The sequence below is a fragment of the Vanessa cardui genome, chromosome 11 (genome assembly GCF_905220365.1).
Source record: "Vanessa cardui chromosome 11, ilVanCard2.1, whole genome shotgun sequence".
Taxonomy (NCBI): domain Eukaryota; kingdom Metazoa; phylum Arthropoda; class Insecta; order Lepidoptera; family Nymphalidae; genus Vanessa; species Vanessa cardui.
Window position 1 is genome coordinate 13,314,455 of NC_061133.1, and position 21,750 is coordinate 13,336,204.

The following is a 21,750-nucleotide window of genomic DNA, read 5'->3' on the forward strand; positions in this document are numbered from 1 at the left end:
CTAGTCGCTCTGACGACTTGTTGCGTCAAATTACGCCAAAATTAGTGTTTCAGCGGACCAGAGATTTATAATATGAGTCTGATATCCTTGTGCACAAGGTCAGTTTTGTATAAATTAACTGATAAAAAAACTCAGACAAAATAACTAATGTTTACAAAAGTTCGCAATCCAACTGTATATTATTAGAACGAAAACAAACAAACCGACGAATCGCCTCTTTGCCGGTGTGTGCGTAATTTTAAAGTAAAAAAGTAAAGTAGCATCCTGTAAATTTCCCACTGCTGGGATAAGGCCTCCTCTTCCATTAAGGAGATGGTTTGGAACATATTCCACCACGCTGTTCCAATGAGGGTTAATGGAATGCACATGTGGCAGAATTTAAATGAAATTAGACACGACCGCCAAGCACGAATGATGATGATGATGATGATGAATTATAAACACAAATTAAGCACATATATATATAGTGGTGCTTGCCTGGGTTTGAACCCGCAATCATCGGTTAAGATGCGCGTTCTCACCACTGGGCCGTCTCAGCTCTAATGTCAGTATAATTTTAGCCATTACGTTATCAATGTGCATGTAATCGAGCATGCTTGAGTAATGTTAAGATAAGGGAAGTCAGTGGTTGCCTTGCTTACTTTAATATTGACGATGATGACACTGGTTAGTTGCCAATGCCAATGTCATTTATTTGTAGCGTTGTCGCTTGTGTCATTTATATAATGATGATTCATTTGACTTCCTTGTTGATTTTTATTCATTAAATAGACCTGGTAAATTGGCTTTTAAATGATAAGTTAACGCCTATGGACATTGTTGCTGGTAATAAAGGCTTTTTTTTATTTTTTTATTCCCATTTTAATAGTCGAGTATCTTGGGTCACTATGTTCATCTGTAGGTTACACGAATATTCTTAGTCTAGACATTTAGTATAATATTATAATAGTAAAGTAAAGTAACAGTCTGTAAATTTCCCCCCGTTGGGCTAAGGCCTCCTCTCCCACTACGGAGAGGGTTTGGCACATATTTCACGCTGTTCCAATGCGGGTTAGTGGAATGCACATGTGGCAGAATTTCGATGAAATTAGACACATGCAGGTTTCCTCACGATGTTTTTCTTCACCGCCGAGCATGAGATAAATTATAAACATAATTAAGCACATATATATAGTGGTATACAGTTTCACTTATTTATATTATGTCGAGAGGAAAACGTCAGCTTTATAATTTACACACAGGCCTCGTGTTCTCTCAAGGAAAATTAAATCTCGCGAAGGTCTTGAGGACAAATACAGATTGTCTTTCCTGCAACGAAAGATCACTATTCCTATCTATCTATAGCTATAAATGCACACCTTGGGAATGAAATGATCGCCTCCAGGCTGTTTCAAATAATAAAAATATGTTTATTATTGTATATTGTAAATTGATATTATAAAAAACAAAATAGATCCCGTTGAGTTTCTTTCGCCGGTTTTTCTCAGGTCTGAGGTATTATATGGTAGATTTTCGACAATCAATAAGGAAGTTTAAACACTCCCATTTTGAATAAAGGTTTTTGACTTTGACTATATCTATCTCGAGATAAAAATGAAATATTAAGGGCTTTGTGCAAGCCCGTCTGGGTAGATACCACCCACTCATCAGTTATTCTACCGCCAAATAACAGTACTCAGTAATGTTGTGTTCCTGTCTGAAGGGTGAGTGAGCCAGTGTAACTACAGGTACAAGGGACATAACATCTTAGTTCCCAAGGTTGGTGGCACATGTAAGGAATAGTTAATATTTCTTACAGCGTCATTGTCTATGGGCGATGGTGACCACTTACCATCAGGTGGCCCATATGCTCGTCCGACAGCCTATACCATAAAAAAACAAAATTAAGTTAGAAGAGAAAGTATCTCATTTTGACCATAGTGATGTTTCAAAGAGGAAATCAGACAGTGCATGAGGTATAATAATGACGATGATAAGTGACCATCTCTGGAGCCGTCAACACATGTTAAGTACTTACACCTTTCACTGGTTAACAGTTTCGATAGTGTTCCCTTAGAATAGAAGCTGGACGGATATGATACACTTGTGTAGTTGTGATTCTAACTCATCAGTAATTTTATTGATTTCATATTTTAGGGTTCCGTAAACAAAGGGTAAAACGGGACCCTATTACTAAGACTCCGCTGTCCATTCGTCCGTCTGTCCGTCTGCCAAGCTGTAACTCATGAACCGTGATAGTTGGACACGTGACATATGAAATTTTCAATTGTTGTAATTCTGTGAACAACAAACATTTAAAACAAAATAAAATAAATATTTAAGGGGGTTCCCATGCCAAAAATCCTACGGATGGATGGCTATATTGCTATAAAGAGTGTATCAATATGTGGGTTTTAACGCAAACCAACCAAGTCGTGCTCACTTCTACTTTATAGGGAGTTTATCGTTATAAAGGATAACGTTATAAATAGTTTACACTGTATTAAACAAGTCGCAAATCCTGAGTCTGTTGAGCGACGAGGTAACCTGAGTTTTTTTCGCCAGTTCTTCTCAGATAAGGTAGTTTTTTTCCGAACCTCCTTCAGTAAAGAATAAAGGAATTTGGTTTGATCAATTGGATAAGCTACTTCTCAACAGCACTTCATCATTGAAAATTTTTAGATATTGTTAGAATACGTATGATTTTAGAGGAAAAATCTGCGTTACCATTTCCAGAATATTCTATTCACTGATTTAACCGAGTTTAAAGTGGTATTGTTTTATTTTACATAATATCGAAGTGAGTGGGTTAAAAAACAGATTGCTGGTTTCCTTACAACTAATTTATACTCACATAACATACGCCTTACATTATTTTTAACGATAATTGAATGAAAGGTAGAGACATTCATATTTTTTTTGCGTTCGGCATTGTTAATTTTTACCTTTGGTAACTTTCACAGACTAAAAATATTAGTTATATGATTTAAAAAAAATACTAATTAATATAATATAGATTTTTTTTTACCTAATAGGCTATTTGAAAATGCGAAAAATAAATTGTGAATTATTGTAATCAGTGTAAATTATGAGTTTAAAAATGGTTATTTACTAACGAAAGTTGAAAATAATACTTAATTTCTTCAAAAATCCCTAAAAAATGCATTTTTTCAAACGTTTGTTGTGTCACGTGACACAAAACGCTCCTGATTGGACGGGCTTATGATGATGTCACTTTCTTGTAAACTTTGCTTTTCTACTATATGTACCACAGATTAAAATACAGGGAAGTGACGTCACCGATCCCATCGCAGTGCCATATTGTCCAAGTAGCGTTTTTGCGCGCTATTTAAATATGGAATTTTTAATGTGATATTTTTCAGCAAGTATGTACTACAAATAAAAATACAACTTTTACTGGGTTCCTTAACTTCTACTAAATACTATTGCAATCATAATAATAAGCCGGTCGTTTGAGTAAATCATTATCAAGCTTGTGGTTTACAATATAAATAATTATAAAATTAATTTGTTGATTAATTAATTACACTCATTCTATACGATTGCATTAATTAAAAGATTAATTACCTCATTCTATACAATATGTTCTGTTGAATGGATTTCAATTACACTCCTAACAATCCTACTAATATTATATACTACCAACACGCCCCGACTTACTAATATACTACAGATTTTGTTTATTTACGCCACTATTTTGTCCATGTATTATGCACAAAAACCTTCCTCTCGAATCACTCTATCTAAAAAAATCTATTATAAGTTAACATAAGGACAGACAGCAGTAAACGACTTTGTTTTATAATATATAGGTAAGAAAGATAATCGTGATAATTAAATATTTTCTATGAGGATTTCTTCTGATAAAAATATTTTTAACGTCTTATGACGTTGCGGTCGTATACAGCGTGAAGTTAAAAATAAACGGAATATCTCACTTCCTCCGGCAACTTCCATGCGCGTGCGCAGACGAGTAAATATAGCGTAACGACTTGTAGGGTGGGTAGTTAACTGTTACGGCTGTTCTCGGATTATCGACTTAATATCGAGGCTCGGCGTTACGTCTACCTATCGTTAACATGATCCGTATGAACTTTAAACGATGTGAAACGTTAACAATTATAAGTGGACTATTAAATTAAATGATAACATGATGTAATTAAATTGATAACATGCAATATGATGTTATACGTATAAAAATAATCGTCATTTTATAATAGGAATATTCTATGCGTTCACGTGACATTAATTTCGTTGAAGTTATCACTGCTGGACATACATATATGTCTCCCCTAGGTGCACCGCTGAGCACGATCTTCGGCCCTTATCACCCACTTTCTACCACCTTACAACATAACATATTAGTTCCCAAGGTTGGCGGCACATTGACGATGTAAGGAATAGTTAATATTTCTTACAGCTTCATTGTCTATGGGTGATGGTGACCACTTACCATCTGGTGGCCCATATGCTCGTTCGCCAACCAATACCATTATAGAAAAACCTTCCGCATATCACTCGACCTTGCCACAGGGCGTCATTACGTTTGCCGATTCGCGATCTCCACTTTAGAATCTTCTTGCCTCAACGACTATCGCTTCTTCGACAGATGTGACCGACTTACTGCCATTTTACATATACAATATATACCAGTAAAAGGCGAACTTGAGGTTATATTCACGTCCACTAATTCCTCGTGTGTTGTTGTACCGATGTTGATGTGTTACGTCTATACTATTATTAGAAAGCTGAAGAGATTGTTTGCTTGTTCGCACTATTGTCACAGACTACACATCCAATTTGTACGCATAAGTATTTCAGTGTCATATAGCCATTTATAGTGGAAGGCTATATTTCGTCATGTTACTAGAAATAGGAATGGAGTATCAATGAAAAGAGAGGGAGGATTTTATTTTGCGTGCACTGTGTTTCCCAAAAATCTTGAAAGACAGAATCTGTAATGTAATGAGGAGTCAGGAAAGTTACAATATAAGGATTGTAAGAAATCAGATTATGTAATAAATAACTATTTAAAGAATCTGTCTATTATTCTCACTTAGAACCAAGCACCTGTTTGATTAGCTGTAATTTAACTTATAAGTATGTATAGACGCGTGCGTTCACAAAAGCCTTATATAAATTAAACGATATATACAAACACCTGCGATCGAGTTGAAGACTTTTGTGATGCCGATTGCTGATAAATAGCCCTTTGCGTATTTAAACAAAAATATACTCTATTATAAGGGTATAAGGTTGAATATAACTCGTTGGTTTATTGTCGGAGAGGAAGGAAGGTGCGCACGCGCGCATCCCGCGCAGGGAACAGGGGACAGGTGGCGACTGATTTAATTAGAGGACAAGAAAAGTACCGCCGTAACGTGTGTTAGTCCCCTTATTGCCGGGGCCAGACAGTATGAACGAAAAACGTTTGGTATTATTTGACTACATAGAGTTTAAATCTTACCTTTATTAGTTGATATCAGACATGTTAAATGAGTTATTATGTATTAGTATAAGTTGTTAATCACTACGTATTATAAAACAAAGTCGCTAGAAAATAAAAATATGATTTTTTTTAATAGATAGAGTGTTTCGAGAGGAAGATTTTTGTATACAATACATGAACAATATAGTAAAGAAACACTGATTTTAGAAGTTTGTAATGTGATGTCGTAAATAAACAAATTCTGTAGTATATTTAATACCAGTATTGCAACGTAAGTGAGTTTCTTGCCGGTTTTTGTTTGCAGAATATACATCAACGCATGCGCAACACAACAACTCTTCAAAACGCATTCGCATATCACGTGACAATAAAGAAATTAAGATTACTATCAGACTTATAAATCTATTTAAAATACAAAAAAAAATCTATAATATTTAGATAATTGAAAAATTAAGAATTTTTCTAAACCGCTTAATAAGCATGAAATGGGATTAAATTAACATAATGCTTTAATTGAATACCGTTAGGTGACAGTGGTACCATGTATCATAAAGGCCTGACCGGGTGGTCGCGTCATACAGACCTACGGTAAACAACTGACTACACACGTGTGTAACAGTCATAAATTTTCAATACTTCGCTATCGTAAATGCATTTAACGTGTGGAACAAATTACAAGAGGAAACCGAAACCTCTCATTAGGAAGTTAATTAAAAAAAAAACCTTTAAAATTAAGTTGCGATTACATACATATACAATTGTATTTAATTTATTTGGCTTTGTATTTTTAAATGTTGAAAAAGAGTAACTACTGAGAATCTTGCCGGTTCTTCTCCGGTAGAATTTGCTTCACTAGCTTCACTTAATATTAACGTTAAATGACGATTCAAAAGTGCTTGTAAAAGCTAAACTGAAAAAAGCATGATTTGATTTTCGATTATTGTTTAAAATGCAACGTCGTTATTCTGTCGAATTGTTATGAAATAATTGTCAAGATATATGTACATGTTATGAATTATTTACAACTTCTGTTTCCATTCAGTAGTACCCAGCAGTATTTATCTTTCACAGCCTGTAAATTTCCCACTGCTGAGCTAAGGCCTCATCTCCCTTTGAGGAGAAAGTTTGGAACATATTCCACCACGCTGTTCCAATGCGGGTTGGTGGAATACACATGTGGCAGAATTTCTATGAAATATGACACGGGTTTCCTCGAGGTATTTGCCTTCACTGCCGAGCACGGGATGAATTATAAACACAAATTAAGCACATGAATATTCAGATTTGAACCCGCAATAGTCGAGATAGTCCAGTGGTTAGAACGCGTGCATCTTAACCGATGATCGTAGATCTCCTGTTAATTGCGCCGAGATATAAGCCGAGATTAGGGTACTAATTATTAGGTGAGATCGCTCCGCAGTGCCTTTGTTGATCCTAATTTAGATAACGAGCGAAGGAAGTCGGACGAGGTGCTAATAATAATTATTTATTCTTCACGCTAATCTCTATCCTTTTATAGGTTTCCTCATTAAATCTTTATATGTAACGAGTTATTAAAATTGAGGTTTAACCAACCTATAGATACATAGTGCTTGCTACCTTATTAAAAGTTGATTTGATTTTGTTTTTTATTATTTCAGTTTTTTCAAGTCGGTATCATGAATTGACATTTTACGAGTAGATTAAATTTTTAACATGAAATATCAGAAAATACAGATTCTTATCATCTACATGTGACATAGTGTGTACAATCATATCATGACTAAGTTTACTTAAACCGGCTACTTGCACCGATTCTAAATTTTTTACAATGATCTTAAACTGCTGTTTCTATTTTGCTCTCGTTAATGGACGAAATTTTATTATAAATTTTAAAAAGCTTGAATAATTGAATAATGCAAATTTATACATTTTGGTTAATAAATTAATCTAATGAAGACTATAAAAAGAAGACGAAGGCTATAAAAATTGGGATGAAAGATTTGAAACGACGTTTCCGTTCTTTAAAATGAAAATATAGTTCTTGAAATCTGAAGCTGATGAAGTTCGATACAGCTTTGTAATTATATTCCAAAGAGTCTTTGGGGATTATTATTCCACTATTTTTAAAGGTATCGAATTATAAATGACATCCAAGTATTTTATATAAAAAGGGAAATCAGATTAACAATGTCGTAATCTATCGTCAGATAACTATGAATGACTAGAATAATTCATGAATGGTACACCGACCATTCAAGGGCACTTTCATTTGAATCAAAAGTGGGGCACGATCACTCCCACGCACGTTTCGATGCCTCTAAAATGCGTGAATTATACTTAACACGATGCGCGAGCGCAAGTCTCACTGATTTCTTCTCACCTTGAGCGTGGTGATAATAATAGACTATATGTTTCTACTTCATGCTTACGACATACGTAATTTTAATATATGTGTATATATCGTTCAATGATTTTAACTTGGCTATAAGCCCTAAAAGCAATTAAGAACTTATCTTAGTATAAATATTATATGTTCTAGGGTATATCTTTAATTTTTTGTAGATGTCAAAAAATCTTAATATTATATGTATATGTATTTATCTAAGTTATTAAGAAGTCAATACAAATTGTATCTCTAAAAACAACTTGACGCCTTCGCATTTATTCGTTCTAAATACCATTAAAAAATCAACCTACGCCTTGCTTTCCCGCCATTTGCATCTGTGATTGCCGAAATTACCGGCTTTCGCAATTTACCGGCTTTACCTTTGTCGTAGGAATGGTTATGCTTATGGACACTAGCGGCCTCACGTAGTTTCATATGTGAATGGTATTATTAATTTAATAAACCAATCTCGAGATATTACGTTAAATCTTGACCGATCTTATTCATATTCTACTGTACGGAAAAATATCGGGTTGACGTGGATGTGTTGGTGAACATTTTGCCATTTATTTGCCAAATAATAGGCACTGGATTTGCGTGGCGGAAAAAGTGCCAAGACTTTTACCGGAGACAATAGGATGCACAGCAGGGTGTCATTCGCAGACTTGACTAGACTCCATCTAAACTAAATAATTTTTTTTTACGAAATTTAGGTTTTTAAATAAAACAATAAAGATGCAAGTTTTGAATATCTTTTACAAAAAAAAAAACAATGAAGTCAAAACCACAGGATTCCAAAACGTTTTAAAAGTAACGAATGTGGGTAATTATTTTTACTTATAATAGTTCCTGTTCAATGTTTATGTTTTGAATTGTTATATGGAGTTAAATAATGTAATGTGAGTGTACTCGTGGCTCTCGCCATTCTCACGGGTCCGCAGACCCTTGCAATCTTCTCATTGAGTCAATCAGGGCGAAGGCCCACCCTATGCGGGCCGGGCATCTTATGTCACTTGTTCTCTACTTTCAATGACTATTACATTTTATTTGCAAATTATCTATTTTATTTAATAATCAAATTAAACTCAAGCTTTGTTTGAAATTAATTGCCGTTTTGAATTATATTTAGTAGATGAGATATTTTGGACACTAGGGCATAAATTATGTTTGATTTTTCAATTCAGCTCATTATTTAAAACGCAGAACAAGTTAATTAAAATAAGAGAACATGGCATTTGTGCCATTAATAGAGAGAAGTCTGAATAATCTTAGATCTCATCTGTCATAACCGACTCGTAACTCACCGCAGAAGTTGATTGAAATATGTGACATTGACTATAAATATGATAATCTTATCACAATAGCTTTTAGAGTGAGAAAGGAAGTGAGTTCTTATAGAGGACTGACTACTCAACTATTATGTTTCACTACAAAACATTTCATGCACAATAAAACTACCGGCTCGTCTAGAAACTCCTAATCATAAGATATTCTACTGTCAAACTCAATACAATGTATTTGGTTTGACGGATGACGGTTTCAGTTTAATTATAGAAACAAGATAACGTAATAGATCCCATATCTGGCAGCGCATTAACAATGTAAATAGTGGTTGATTTTTTCTAATGCAAAGGTACTGTCGTGTCGTATAAATTACAATTAGATTGTTTCGTTCAGAAATGTACCAACCAATAGACTCATTTACTAAAGTTGTCAATGAAGTTTGTGTTAGCGGATGGATAGAATTTATATTTAAGGTTTTGCTGTAACATAAGTTTTTTGGCGCGGTTCGCATAACACCTTCTTATAACGCTTACCTAATGCTTAAGACAAATAATGTTTTGAAATATCGCTGTTATATGTCATTTAATAAGTAAACGTTAGTATTAAAAATTAGTCACGAATTTAAAAACAATATTTTCAAAAAAAATCCTTATTGTTTACATTAAACTAGTTGAACCTGCGTCTTCACCGGCGTTAAATTTATTGAACTTTACCTAGAGCACACAGACAGCCATCACATTCATCACACACAGAAATTCTGCCACATGTGCATTTCACCAATCCGCATTCGAACAGCGTAGTGGAATATATTCCAAATCCTCTCCTTAATGTATGAAGAGGCCTTAGCACAGCAGTGGGAAATTTACAGACTGTTACTGTTCTATACTGTATCCATTGAGCTTAACATTACAAAGCGAAGAACATATAGTCTTGTAGTAATAAAAAAGGATATTTTAATAATTTTCGCCGTTGAGAACTGTATCTATATCTGTATAGATACATGTATAATAAAATTGGAGTGTCTGTTTGTAATATTAAAATAGCCCTTTTTTACTCAATACATCTGAATGTATGCACGGTACATTTACCAAAATAACATTTTTTACAATCTTCGTCTGTCTGTTTGTTCCGGCTAATCTCTAGATCGGCTGGGCCGATTTCGACGGGACTTTCACTGGCACATAACTCATATAATAAGGAGTAACTTAGGATACAATAATATATTTTTTTTGTTAAATTCTAACGTGTAAAAAGTCGCGGGCACAGCTAGTATATAAATAATAATTTAACACGCATGTCATGTTCATGAACGTGCAATTAAAATATCTTAGCGAAGCCTATCAAATTCCGTAATCACGACGAGACGATCTCGAGACAAAAGGGTCAAACCGTTCTCGCCTTACGCGGTATCGGTGGGGCTTCAAAACATGACTTATTTACTTGTGTCGCTAAATATAACGTCGTTATCTATTTTGTGTACGTATTGCTTTGAATTATGTATTTATGTACATATAGATTGATATAAGTCGTTTTAATATAGGTTTAATATTTTAACTACTAATTATATGGCTGATAAGCTTTTATTTGATCATAAGGAAAGGGGGGAATGACGACTATTTCTGTTCATATACAATATGTATTTAATTAATTCGTCCCTCTGAGTTTCTTTCGCCGGTTCTTATCAGGTCTGGGTGTTTCTTTTTAGGATAGTGTTTAATTTTACCATCAATACGTAGTATAATGCTTCTATATTATAATAAAGTTATTTGAGTACGAGTTTGAGTTTGAACATTACAACGCAAAACTTGATCGATTTCAGGGACATAGGGAATAGTTCAAGTTTCAATATAATCTATGTCTATTTTTTTTTAACTCACTAGATGTTTCTAATTTTGAAGTTGTAGTAGTAGTAAGTATTTTATAATACTTATTCACATATATCGTGTAACGTGAATTATGAGTAATGATGCAGAGAATGACATCGGCTGCAAGACGACGCGTCGCTCGTACCGCCGTAACAAGAAACAATTAGCTGGATAAATTGTCATTCCGACCGTAATGTCTGCGAATATCGTGACCTATAATATAACGAGGCTGGTTCCGTATCCAAGTACCATCTATAAAGTCACTTATTTCGAGAGACTTGGTGATTTATTAGTTCATTTTGTGATATTAGTATTCACTTAGTTTGTATAATTAGCACACCATGTAATTTGAATAATTTAAATTCCACTTAATTTTATTTTTATGATCCAGTTTTAAATTGAAATTTGATTGGTGTACATTATGTATTAGTCAGACAAAGTAACTAAAAAAACCCAGCTGTGATAAATTATCCAGTACAACCATTTTTGAGATACTAGTTGTGACAACAATCGCCTAAAATGAGTGCAAATAAAATCAAAATATTCTTTATGCGAGTGCTTATTCAACTTTTAGTTAATTACTTATTTGACATATTAGAATTTTAAGCTACCGGTTTTTTAGATAGATACTACCGGGACGAACCGATAGGAAAATCAGTAATCACTATTCAAAACAATTAAATTTCTGTAAGATATCCTGCCTGGAATCAACTTGTGTTACTCTCGACGCATTATGAACGTGCAAAGTTTAATAATAAAATAAAAATCAATCGATATCATTAGATTTCTTTACGTGTTTCAACCGTCTAATTAGGCAGTAAAGTCTCACCACCTGTAAAATACCTACAAGTAATGAAGACAACGACCCTAATTGCTCGTGTAAAAGATTAAATTCAGTTTGCTGAAGATAGGTATGTCAACGTTTGTGGCGCAACGTTAACGAGGCGTTAGGAATGGTAACAGTGACAGCGTTGATAAAGAATTATAAAAATATAAACAAGATAGTTCGTGTTTTCACGCGATATGAAATGTATTTTAATTGTCTTAGCGAATATTACCGTGTGTATTCGTCCCGCAGTCATAGTTTTGTACGACAACTTTTTAACTCAAATTCATGTTGTAGTGGGCATGCAAAAAGCATAAGATTCTATTCAATCTTCAATCTGATCTTCTAGATCCCGATTGTTTGTTAAAAATTTAGTCGAACCAAAAAAAAATATGTATCTCTGATAGTAAATACATGAAACCTACAGGTGTCCTATACGAAATTGTGCCACATGTGTATCCCCGCATTAGAGTAGCTTGGTAGAATAAGTCCAAACGTTCCCCTCTAATGGAAAAGAGGTTTTAGCCCAGCAGTGGGAAATTTACAGACTGTTAATGTAAATGTAATGTAAAACTTCTACCATTCACAGCATTACGACATGCAAAACTAATAGAAATCCTTGAAAAATATAAATGTTTTATGGTAATCAATTCGCTGCTTTAAATAATTGCAGATCGAGCTGATATTGAGTCAAAGAAACCTGTTGGTATCCTCAGATCTTTATTGTTATAAAATGTATTATTTGTCGGTTTCTGATATGCTACTATTTATAGCCGAATAAATAATATTAGGAAATCAATACAAAGCACAACTTCTTCTTGAAGTCTGAGGAGGACCTATTCCAGTGTAATAGACAGTTATATACCGATAATACTTTTTAGGGTTCCGTAACCAAGGGCCAAACGGGACTCCCTTACTAAAACTCTGTCTGTCACGCTGTCCGTGTGATAGTTAGACAGTTGAAATTTTCACTGATATATTTCTGTTGGCACTATAACGCGAGAAATACTAACAAAAACAGAATAAAATACACACTTAGTTGGGCCCTCATTCAATATTTATGATTTTTATATTTAAGCCTTCGCGAACAAGTCCGACTCGCACTTGGCCGGTTTTATTAAGTAAATGTTACGATAGTTTTTCAAGTTCTGGTAAATACCTAACTAAAAATTATTTTACTTTATTATTGTATCTTTTTGGAAAAAATATACTAGACATGAATTTAGCAATTACACAAATATATTTGGTTAAACAATATAGGTAAAAAAATAAAAATATTATGCAAATAAAAACACGAAATATATTTGTGATATTTGAACCAACGTTTGATCCAATATTTGGCGATATTCCAAGTCGAGTCCTTGATGTCTGGAGAATGTTTTTGACCTTTGTGTCATCAGCTTATTATCTTTCATTGGCTCGAAGGCTACGTGTCATCGCACATCGTTATCACGTGACAAAAAAATTACTACGAGAGATTTGTTTGAGATCATTTTTGATAACAAATTTGAATATATTTATCTCTATTGCGCAACCGCTTTCATTCTTAAACTATATATGTATATCTATTTAAAAACATAAACATTTTAACTGTGATAAGTTCTGCTGATAAGAAGAATTAATACTATACTTTAGTAATTGAACATATTACAGTTATTTAAAACGTAAATGCATTTGACATGTTTTTTATTTTATTTTTCTTTTTTGGTAGTGCTCGATATTTCGACATTATCTAAGAATATATTCGCCTCGTTACCAAGACGTAATAAATCGTGAAACTACTAAACTAGGTGGTTATTAAAAGTAACCATGCCAATTTAAAATCTTATATAATTTAACATTCATTTATAACTAGAACTTTTCATTGGGTAGGGTTTTGTGCAAGCTTAGGTAGATACTCATCAGATATTCTACCGCCAAACATAAATACTTTATCATAATTAGCGTAGTTCTGTTAGTAGCTCGTAGGGGTCGAGAGCTAGTGTACTTAATTACAGACACAAGGGATGATGGAAGGAATGGTTAATATTTTGTACAGAAACTATGTGATGGTGATGACTACTTACCATCAAGTGGCCTATTGTCTGTCCGCTTTACTATACTTTAAAAAACTTATTTCATTTTGAACTAAAAATGAAACTGTTCTAACACGTGTGTCCCCCTTCTTTATTATCTATTTATTCTTTATTATCTTCTTTATTAGTATCCCCTTCTTTAATAACCTGGGTGTCTTCAAACAAAGCGTGAAGATCTTACGGGTCAACATAGCAAAAGCGACTAGTGCAGCTCATTCTTGCTGACTGTACTAGTCGTCTTCGCGTTCTGACTCCACTTCCATTTACCATCAGATGGTGTGGCGTCATACTCCTACCCGGGTAGTATAGAAAAGAACCTGTAGCCCATAAACAATAAAGTAAAAAGTAAAGTAAAGTAACAGCCTGTACATTTCCCACTGCTGAGATAAGGCCTCCTCTTCCATTAAGGAAAGGGTTTGGAACATATTCCACCACGCTGTTCCAATGCGGGTTGGTGGAATGCACATGTGGCAGAATTTCGATGAATTTAGACACATGCAGGTTTCCTCACGATGTTTTCCTTCACCGCCGAGCATGAGATGAATTATTAATACAAATTAAGCACATATACGAGTATATAGTGGTGCTTGCCTGGGTTTGAACCCGCAATCATCGGTTAAGATGCACGCGTTCTAACTACTGGGCCATCTCAGCTCCCATAAACAATACGAGCATTCATTTAGATATCTAAGTTCTTTATATTATAGGTATTCCGTTTCGTTATCACAAAGCGCAGAGTAGAGATAAAACCTCGTGGAAAGATGTCAGATAATTTTATATAATTACATGTATTTAACCCATTTGAGTTATTTACCTCAGTTTATCTTAATAACATAATCTAATGAGGACATTTTATGTACTATTTATTATTACATACTTTCTATTTATTAACCTCTAAAAGAATTCCTCATCATTTTCAATGTAAGAATCTGGTAGAATCTGCATTATATACCTTAACCTTAACGGTACCTTTTATGCGGATCTGTATTTGAATAAAGTGTACTTTGATTTGAATTGATGATTTTTTTTAAATACACGTAGTATGAATGTATATATATTTAACTGTTATATACGAAGAGTTTAAATCTCTAATGTACCTAATTGTTACATTTACCATATATACTAATGTTAACAATTTTCGGTGAACCTGAATGAATAAGTAAAAAAAAATTAAATATGTAAAGCTATTTCTTATCTGTTAAAAATATAAGACCTCTTTTCGCGATGAGTGATTTTAAAAACGTCTGATATGAAGCGAACATCTTAATTTCGTAACGATAACAAAAATAAAACACAAGCCAGGTGGCGCTCGGCGTCGTGACTCAGTCAACGCTTGACTCACCAACACCCGATTGGACACGTTCACTTGACAGCTAAGATGATCCAGAGCGTAGCGAATAACAATCAAAACGTTACTGTTCTCCTGGCTGACCCTAATTATATTCTAGGATGAGTATTGTTGAAACATCTAATTAGTGTTCGAATTAAAAGCGTTCGTAATAACTAGTGTGGTCAGATTGTCGTATATTTTTTTAAATATCGAATGTTCTCAATAATTATGCTAAATTTTACAGCGCCCCTAGTGGTCAAATTTGGAACTATATATATTAGCGTGTACAATCTATATAGTTATAGATTCATTGAAGAGGTAAGTATAAGTACTCTACAAAACATAACGTTATATATATGTACCTATATATATATTATAAGTATGTTATTAAGTATCGCTGCATATGTCATTATTGGTTAGTTGGTATTTAAGCGTAACTACTTTAAGGTTTAATCATAGGTATACAATCGATACGGCCTAGATGAATCATGATGATCATTATTGAGCTAGAGACATACTGGTTGCGGATTCAATTCCAGATTTAAATCGTTACTGTTTTCAAGTGCTAAATTTTTGTGTAATTATTAATTTATATTGGAAATGCAAACGCCATAAAGTTAAAAAAAGAATTCATTCTAGTATTAACACGTTCGAGAACGTTCCAGACGCGAATGAGAGATGTCAAAAGAAAAAAATATATAACTAAGGAACATTATTTAAGACCCAATTATCAAGCATTTACAGAGTAAAGTATAACAGACATTTTGTGAGACCTAATCAATTATTATGACATTGTGTTTATAAAGACAGCTCTAATAATATTATCCTCAATCTTCCAGTAATGTTGGCAAAGAAAGCAGGTTCATACGTCAATCCTAGTTAGAGCAGTGAGTTGTGTTGGCAACACTCTCTTACGTAATTTTTATAATAATGCCATTTATGGGTCATTGATCCTTACTATTCTTGTATATATTATTGCTTTACATGTATCAACTGGGCCTAGATGTAATGGTATGTCAATCTTAATCAAAGACTTTGGTTCAAACCTGAGTAAGCGGCATTAGTATTAATGTGCTTAATTTTTGTTATTCATATTTAGATATGTCTTATAGTGGGACAATACAAAACGAATCTCTTCGAGGGCGAGTAGGTCTCTGCTTACCTTTGGGTTATGCAGTTTTTTTGTATTTATGGAATAAACTAGGGATTAATCAAACATTACTTTTTGAAGGATGATCAAAAAGGTTGTATATGTTGTCACATATTTTTTTACGTATTAAAGTACAATGTAACTGAATGTTATGAGTGATGTTGCCTCTTTCATTCGAATGTCGATATCACCTGTAATTAAGATTTCACTTCAGTTCCAACAGAAGTCGGTCTGTATAACACTGTATTTGTAAGTATTTTATTAATGATTCAATAATAAAATGATCAAATAATTAAATACGTATAAGGTTAATATTTACATCGATTATGAACAATGACTCATTACTAATCTGCGCTTAAATGGATGACTAACTCTGATTACAAGAACAGAATAATTATAGAAATATTGAGATACTATTGTCTTAAAGCAATTACAGTCTTTCAAAGGGAAACAAACTTATCTTTCTAGTTATTTCTTGATAATATTCAGGTGAACAATAACATTGCTTTATGTATTTAAATGAAGAATGTCAAAGCGTTTTTTTTTAATAAATATGAATTATTTTTATGTAGAGTCCTTAGTCTCGTAGTCTTGGTTGATGGCTGTATAAATTTAAGTCTACGAATATTTATGTAAAATTATATATAATATAATAGTAAATTATCATTGAAGAAAAAATAGTCATATAAATAGATAAATTCTTATTAAATTTGATAAAAGTATTGGCTTCATGTTAGAGATTTTAAAAAATACGCCTGGGTACCGGGCGTCTCATAAAATCTTCATCAAATAATAATAATAATGAGTATTATTATATTCCGCTTTGAAAGGGTTGAATGAGCCAGTGTACAGATAAAAGTGACGTACTTAATATATTATTTTCCAAGGTTGGGGCTTATTGGTGTATTACGTAATGGTTTTTATTCCTTTAAGCGTCTGTATTTCTAATAAGGGATGGTGATCACATACAATCAAATAGTCCACCACGTTTTTAACTTATTTTTAACCTTAGAATCATCCCGAAGTTCATTACTTGGTGGTAGGGCTTAGTGCAAGCCCGTCTGGGTAGGTACCACCCACTGATCAGTTATTCTACCGCCAAATAACAGTACTCAGTATTGTTGTATTCCGATTTGCAGGGTGAGTGAGCCAGTGTAACTATAGGCACAAGGGACATAACATCTTAGTTCCCAAGGTTGGTGGCACATTGACGTTGTAAGAAATAGTTAATTTCTAAAAGATTCATTGTCTCTGGGTGATGGTGACCACTTACCATCAGGTGGCCCATATGCTCGTCCGCAAAACTATACCATAAAAAAATTGAAAGTCTTATAGCATATAAGCCTAATTAATTAAAGGATATTTCGATGATATAATAAGATTTGACGACCTCCATGGTCGAGTGGTGTGTACACCGGTTTTCATGGGTACGCCACTCTGAGGTTTCGGGTTCGATTCCCGGCCGAGTCGATGTAGATTACCATTAGTTTTCTATGTTGTCTTGGGTCTGGGTATTTGTGGTACTTCTGATTTCCATAACACAAGTGCTTCAGCTACTTACATTGGGATCAGAGTAATGAATGTGATGTTGTTGTCTCATTTTAACATAGTAAGGTTTGGTAGTGTATTATCTTACCTTCGTCTTGCGTGTCTAAGGTGAGATCGAGCTCAAAATAGTCCCCTCTTCCGGCGCCAGAAATACATTTGTCGCCCGCCGCAAACTCGACACGGAGTGACAAAATGATGAAAAGTCGAACAGTGAAATCATTCATAGGCACCTTACTAAAAATATTTATACGTATATTCTCCTTGGTCAAAGTATTAATAAAAATTTGTTAACTACGTAATCGTAATTATTATTCATCAATTAAATTAATTAGGACTGTTCTATATATATATGATTAACTAAATCTGACCTAACATTATAAATTCTATAGTAACTCTTTCTGTAACGCTTTTAAATTTTGATGAAATTTTCTATTAGGCAATCTTGTACGTCAAGGACGGACATATGTTATATTTTCAGCATTAATTAGATAATTTTGGGTTCCGAACCCGTGGGTTCAGCTAGAAGATTATATGTTTATGTGTGAGTATATGGTATACGATGACTGAATGATTTGTTGTATGTGTGCCTTCATTGGCAAATATACGATAATGGAAATGAATGCGTTTATAAATAATATTCATAGCTTATATTTTATCTCGTGATTGTGCGATAATATTGTTTGATTGTACTCACTTGTAATTTTAGATTATTTTTTTCTGCATTTCTATTTTGCAGTGTATTTAAATACACATGTAAGTATAGTGCTATAGTATAGTAGCTATTAGATAACTGGGTAGGTTTATTATATTGGAATTGAGCATCAATATATTGTATTCTCTATCGGGTTAAATTGTATTTAAACCTTTGTGTCTTAGTTCGTTAAACGGGGTCTATAGTATAATAATATTTAATATTTATCGCAGTATCAATACTAAATACATACAAATATGTGAAAATAAGAACAAACATATCCTGTCGATAATTCAAATGACTAACTTTTATTGTAACGTTTGTAGATTAACTGCCGTTTTACGTAATGCATATCTGATATTTCTTTTCCCCCTTTTATTTATGTTATTACTATCAAAAAATTTATTGTCAAAGTATACATATAATACGTCAAATGACACATTATCTGTGTGTTATATGTGGCGATACAAATTTCAACAGATTGTCGATATGAGTCAGTTATATAGGAATACAATTTGGCGAGCGGTTACACAGCCGGGGATTGAACTCTGTCTATTTCCGTGGCTGGCACTTCGCCAGCGTTGGCCCTGCACTGTTTGACCCTATTCAACGCTAGATGGCCACAGAGATTACATTGATCTTTGATATTATGATACGCAAAATTAATATTTATAAAGTATAACAATCACATGACTAACATTTTCATTTATGAAAAAATAAACTAGGATATGTTTGGTTTCATTGCGACTCACTCATTATTCCAATCATATTGATCGATAATAATTAATTAATTTTATAACATTAAATGCTTAAATATATGCAAATATGAACTAAAACTAGTTACTGTATAAATCTTGACCGCGTGGAATGGTGGCAAGAATGCTAGCAGCATTTCCCCGTTGAATCGCAATTCCGATCCTCTGGGCAAAAAACAAAACAGCCCTCCTGTCACCAGTGGAGGCAATGAGGCGAAGTGTTATACTTTTGATGAAGCTTTTTAATTAATAATAATTTTTAATGACTTAATTAACTTTTTTTATTGATTAACTGTTCACAATAAATAAATCTCTATGACTAACTGCTTCCACTAATAAGAGATCCTTGACATAGTTATATTTTATGAGAATTCAATTAAGGAAGAAACAGTTGTGACATATTTATCTTATACGTTGAAACTTGTGTATAAATTTTATGTAAATACAAATATAACTTCAAAAGCTGACACATCAAAGTCACTTTATAGAACTGTTCTTCTAATATCGAGTTATACACATCCGAAAATTGTCAACTGGCAATATTTAATTATTGGATTATGAACTTAGATATGGTTTCATAAATTGAAATCGTTTGTAAAAAATACATTGGTAAAGAAGGCATATTATTCAGTACAAGATTATGCAGACGATAAAAAAACGTGGAATTAATACTTGTAGACTTCCAGGCAGGATAAACTACATATATATATAATTGTAATTAACTAACATGTCTATATTTTTAAATGGTTTAAACTACTGAGTTTCTCGCCGGCTCTTCTCTGTAGAACCAACTTTCCGAACCAGTGGTAGCTTCACTTAAAATAGTTGTTAAATGACGATTCAAAAGTGAATATATTATATTTTAATTTTGTAATCTTAATTATTTCTATCCTTCCAGGATCTTGGTGGGAGCACCAGAAGATGAGCCGTACCAAGTAAGCGGCGTCCGTCGTCCAGGAGCGGTGTACCGCTGTCAGCCCGGACATCGTGGCTACCCGCCGGAAGACGGCACCAACCCGCTCCAGTTATGTTCACTCATGGAATTTGACAAGAATCGAAGTAAGTAACAGTAGAACTAAACAAGGATTACCATATGCGAATATGATTACTTTAGTATAAGAACCTAATACTATTTATCTTTTTAAGTCATATTTCGGTGACCAATCAGAAAAATAGCAATAAATAAGTCAAATTTTGGACGTTACTTTAGGGAGTTAAAATCTGAATATTAAAAACATAATCCACCACGTTATGTATATAAGATAAATGTAATAAAATGGAATATAAGATATACCAAATAAAGTAGTAAGGGATCTTGTTTCTGAAACTATGAAGCATAAAGACTGTAGGGTATGAAGAAAAATGTAAATGAAAATTTTAAGACTGAATTTGTGAAAGACAGAATGATACGGAACCATTACCGTGGAAGTCTAACGCACACTACCATTTAAAAGTATCAGAATATATATCTTGTTCAAAAGTGCGCGTAATAAATTTAATTCAGTCTCGACTAAACATTTAAATAGAAATCGTGTCAAAATCATAAATATTATTGCTTTTTAAATACACACTTATAATAATTTATATACCATTATTAAGCTGTATTAAACATACAACGTACGTCTAAGCCTTATAAACACAACCTCAATACCAAAGCATATTGACACAACAATAAAACATTCCTAACAACAAGAAAAACACGATTCCACATTTGTTAAAAAGTTACGATGTAACGTGTGTGTTGTCTATTATTTGGCGTGCAGCCCGGCAGTCCCGTACTCCCGCGCAACGTGACAGCGCTGCGCACGCGCAACTGATTTATACCACTGTTACAGCGCCACCGCTTTGTTCCCAGACGGATGCTGTATATAATATGTCAGGGAATAATACACAGCGAAATGTTTGGTTTTTATTACATTTTATTAAGGAGAAATCTCGGTTACTTTCAGTCTAATAAATGGGTGTGCCAAATAAGGCTGCTTACCTAATCGTTGAATCTTGGTATTAAATAAGGTCCGCCATTGTAATGAAAAAGGTAATACGACAACAATGAGTAAATATTACAGATGAATACGTGTTCAGTATTTTTATACAATTATTTGTTAAATATATCCATTATTTAGTCAAATATTCTGAAATTTCTTGTTCATACTGGTGGGAAAAAATACCAATTGTTGAACTGGATCCGAATTAGCTTAGTAGATAATTTTTGGAATTCATAACATAGACTTACATTCAATTCGTGAACCGATCTCTTGCTAAACTAGGTGGTCACTAAAAAACTGAGAAAATTTGCCACCGTCGAAGTAAAGTTGCGTTTTAGAATATGATTTGAACCTTTTTAACAGTAAGGCAGTTGAAATTAGACATTATGAAATGCAACTGTCTGCTGTTTGATGTTTGATTCTC

The 21,750-nt window shown here is 33.4% G+C and overlaps 1 protein-coding gene across 5 annotated transcripts in view; it reads left to right on the top strand.

Annotated features, from left to right (window-relative positions):
• The window catches only part of LOC124533764 (integrin alpha-PS2), a 106,075-nt gene that overhangs the window by 18,828 nt on the left and 65,497 nt on the right, over positions 1-21,750 (top strand). For all 5 annotated transcript variants that reach the window (XM_047109265.1, XM_047109267.1, XM_047109268.1 and 2 more), the window contains exon 2: positions 20,240-20,400. In XM_047109265.1, coding sequence (XP_046965221.1) covers positions 20,240-20,400 — 161 coding nt within the window. The remainder of the gene's footprint in view (positions 1-20,239; positions 20,401-21,750) is intronic.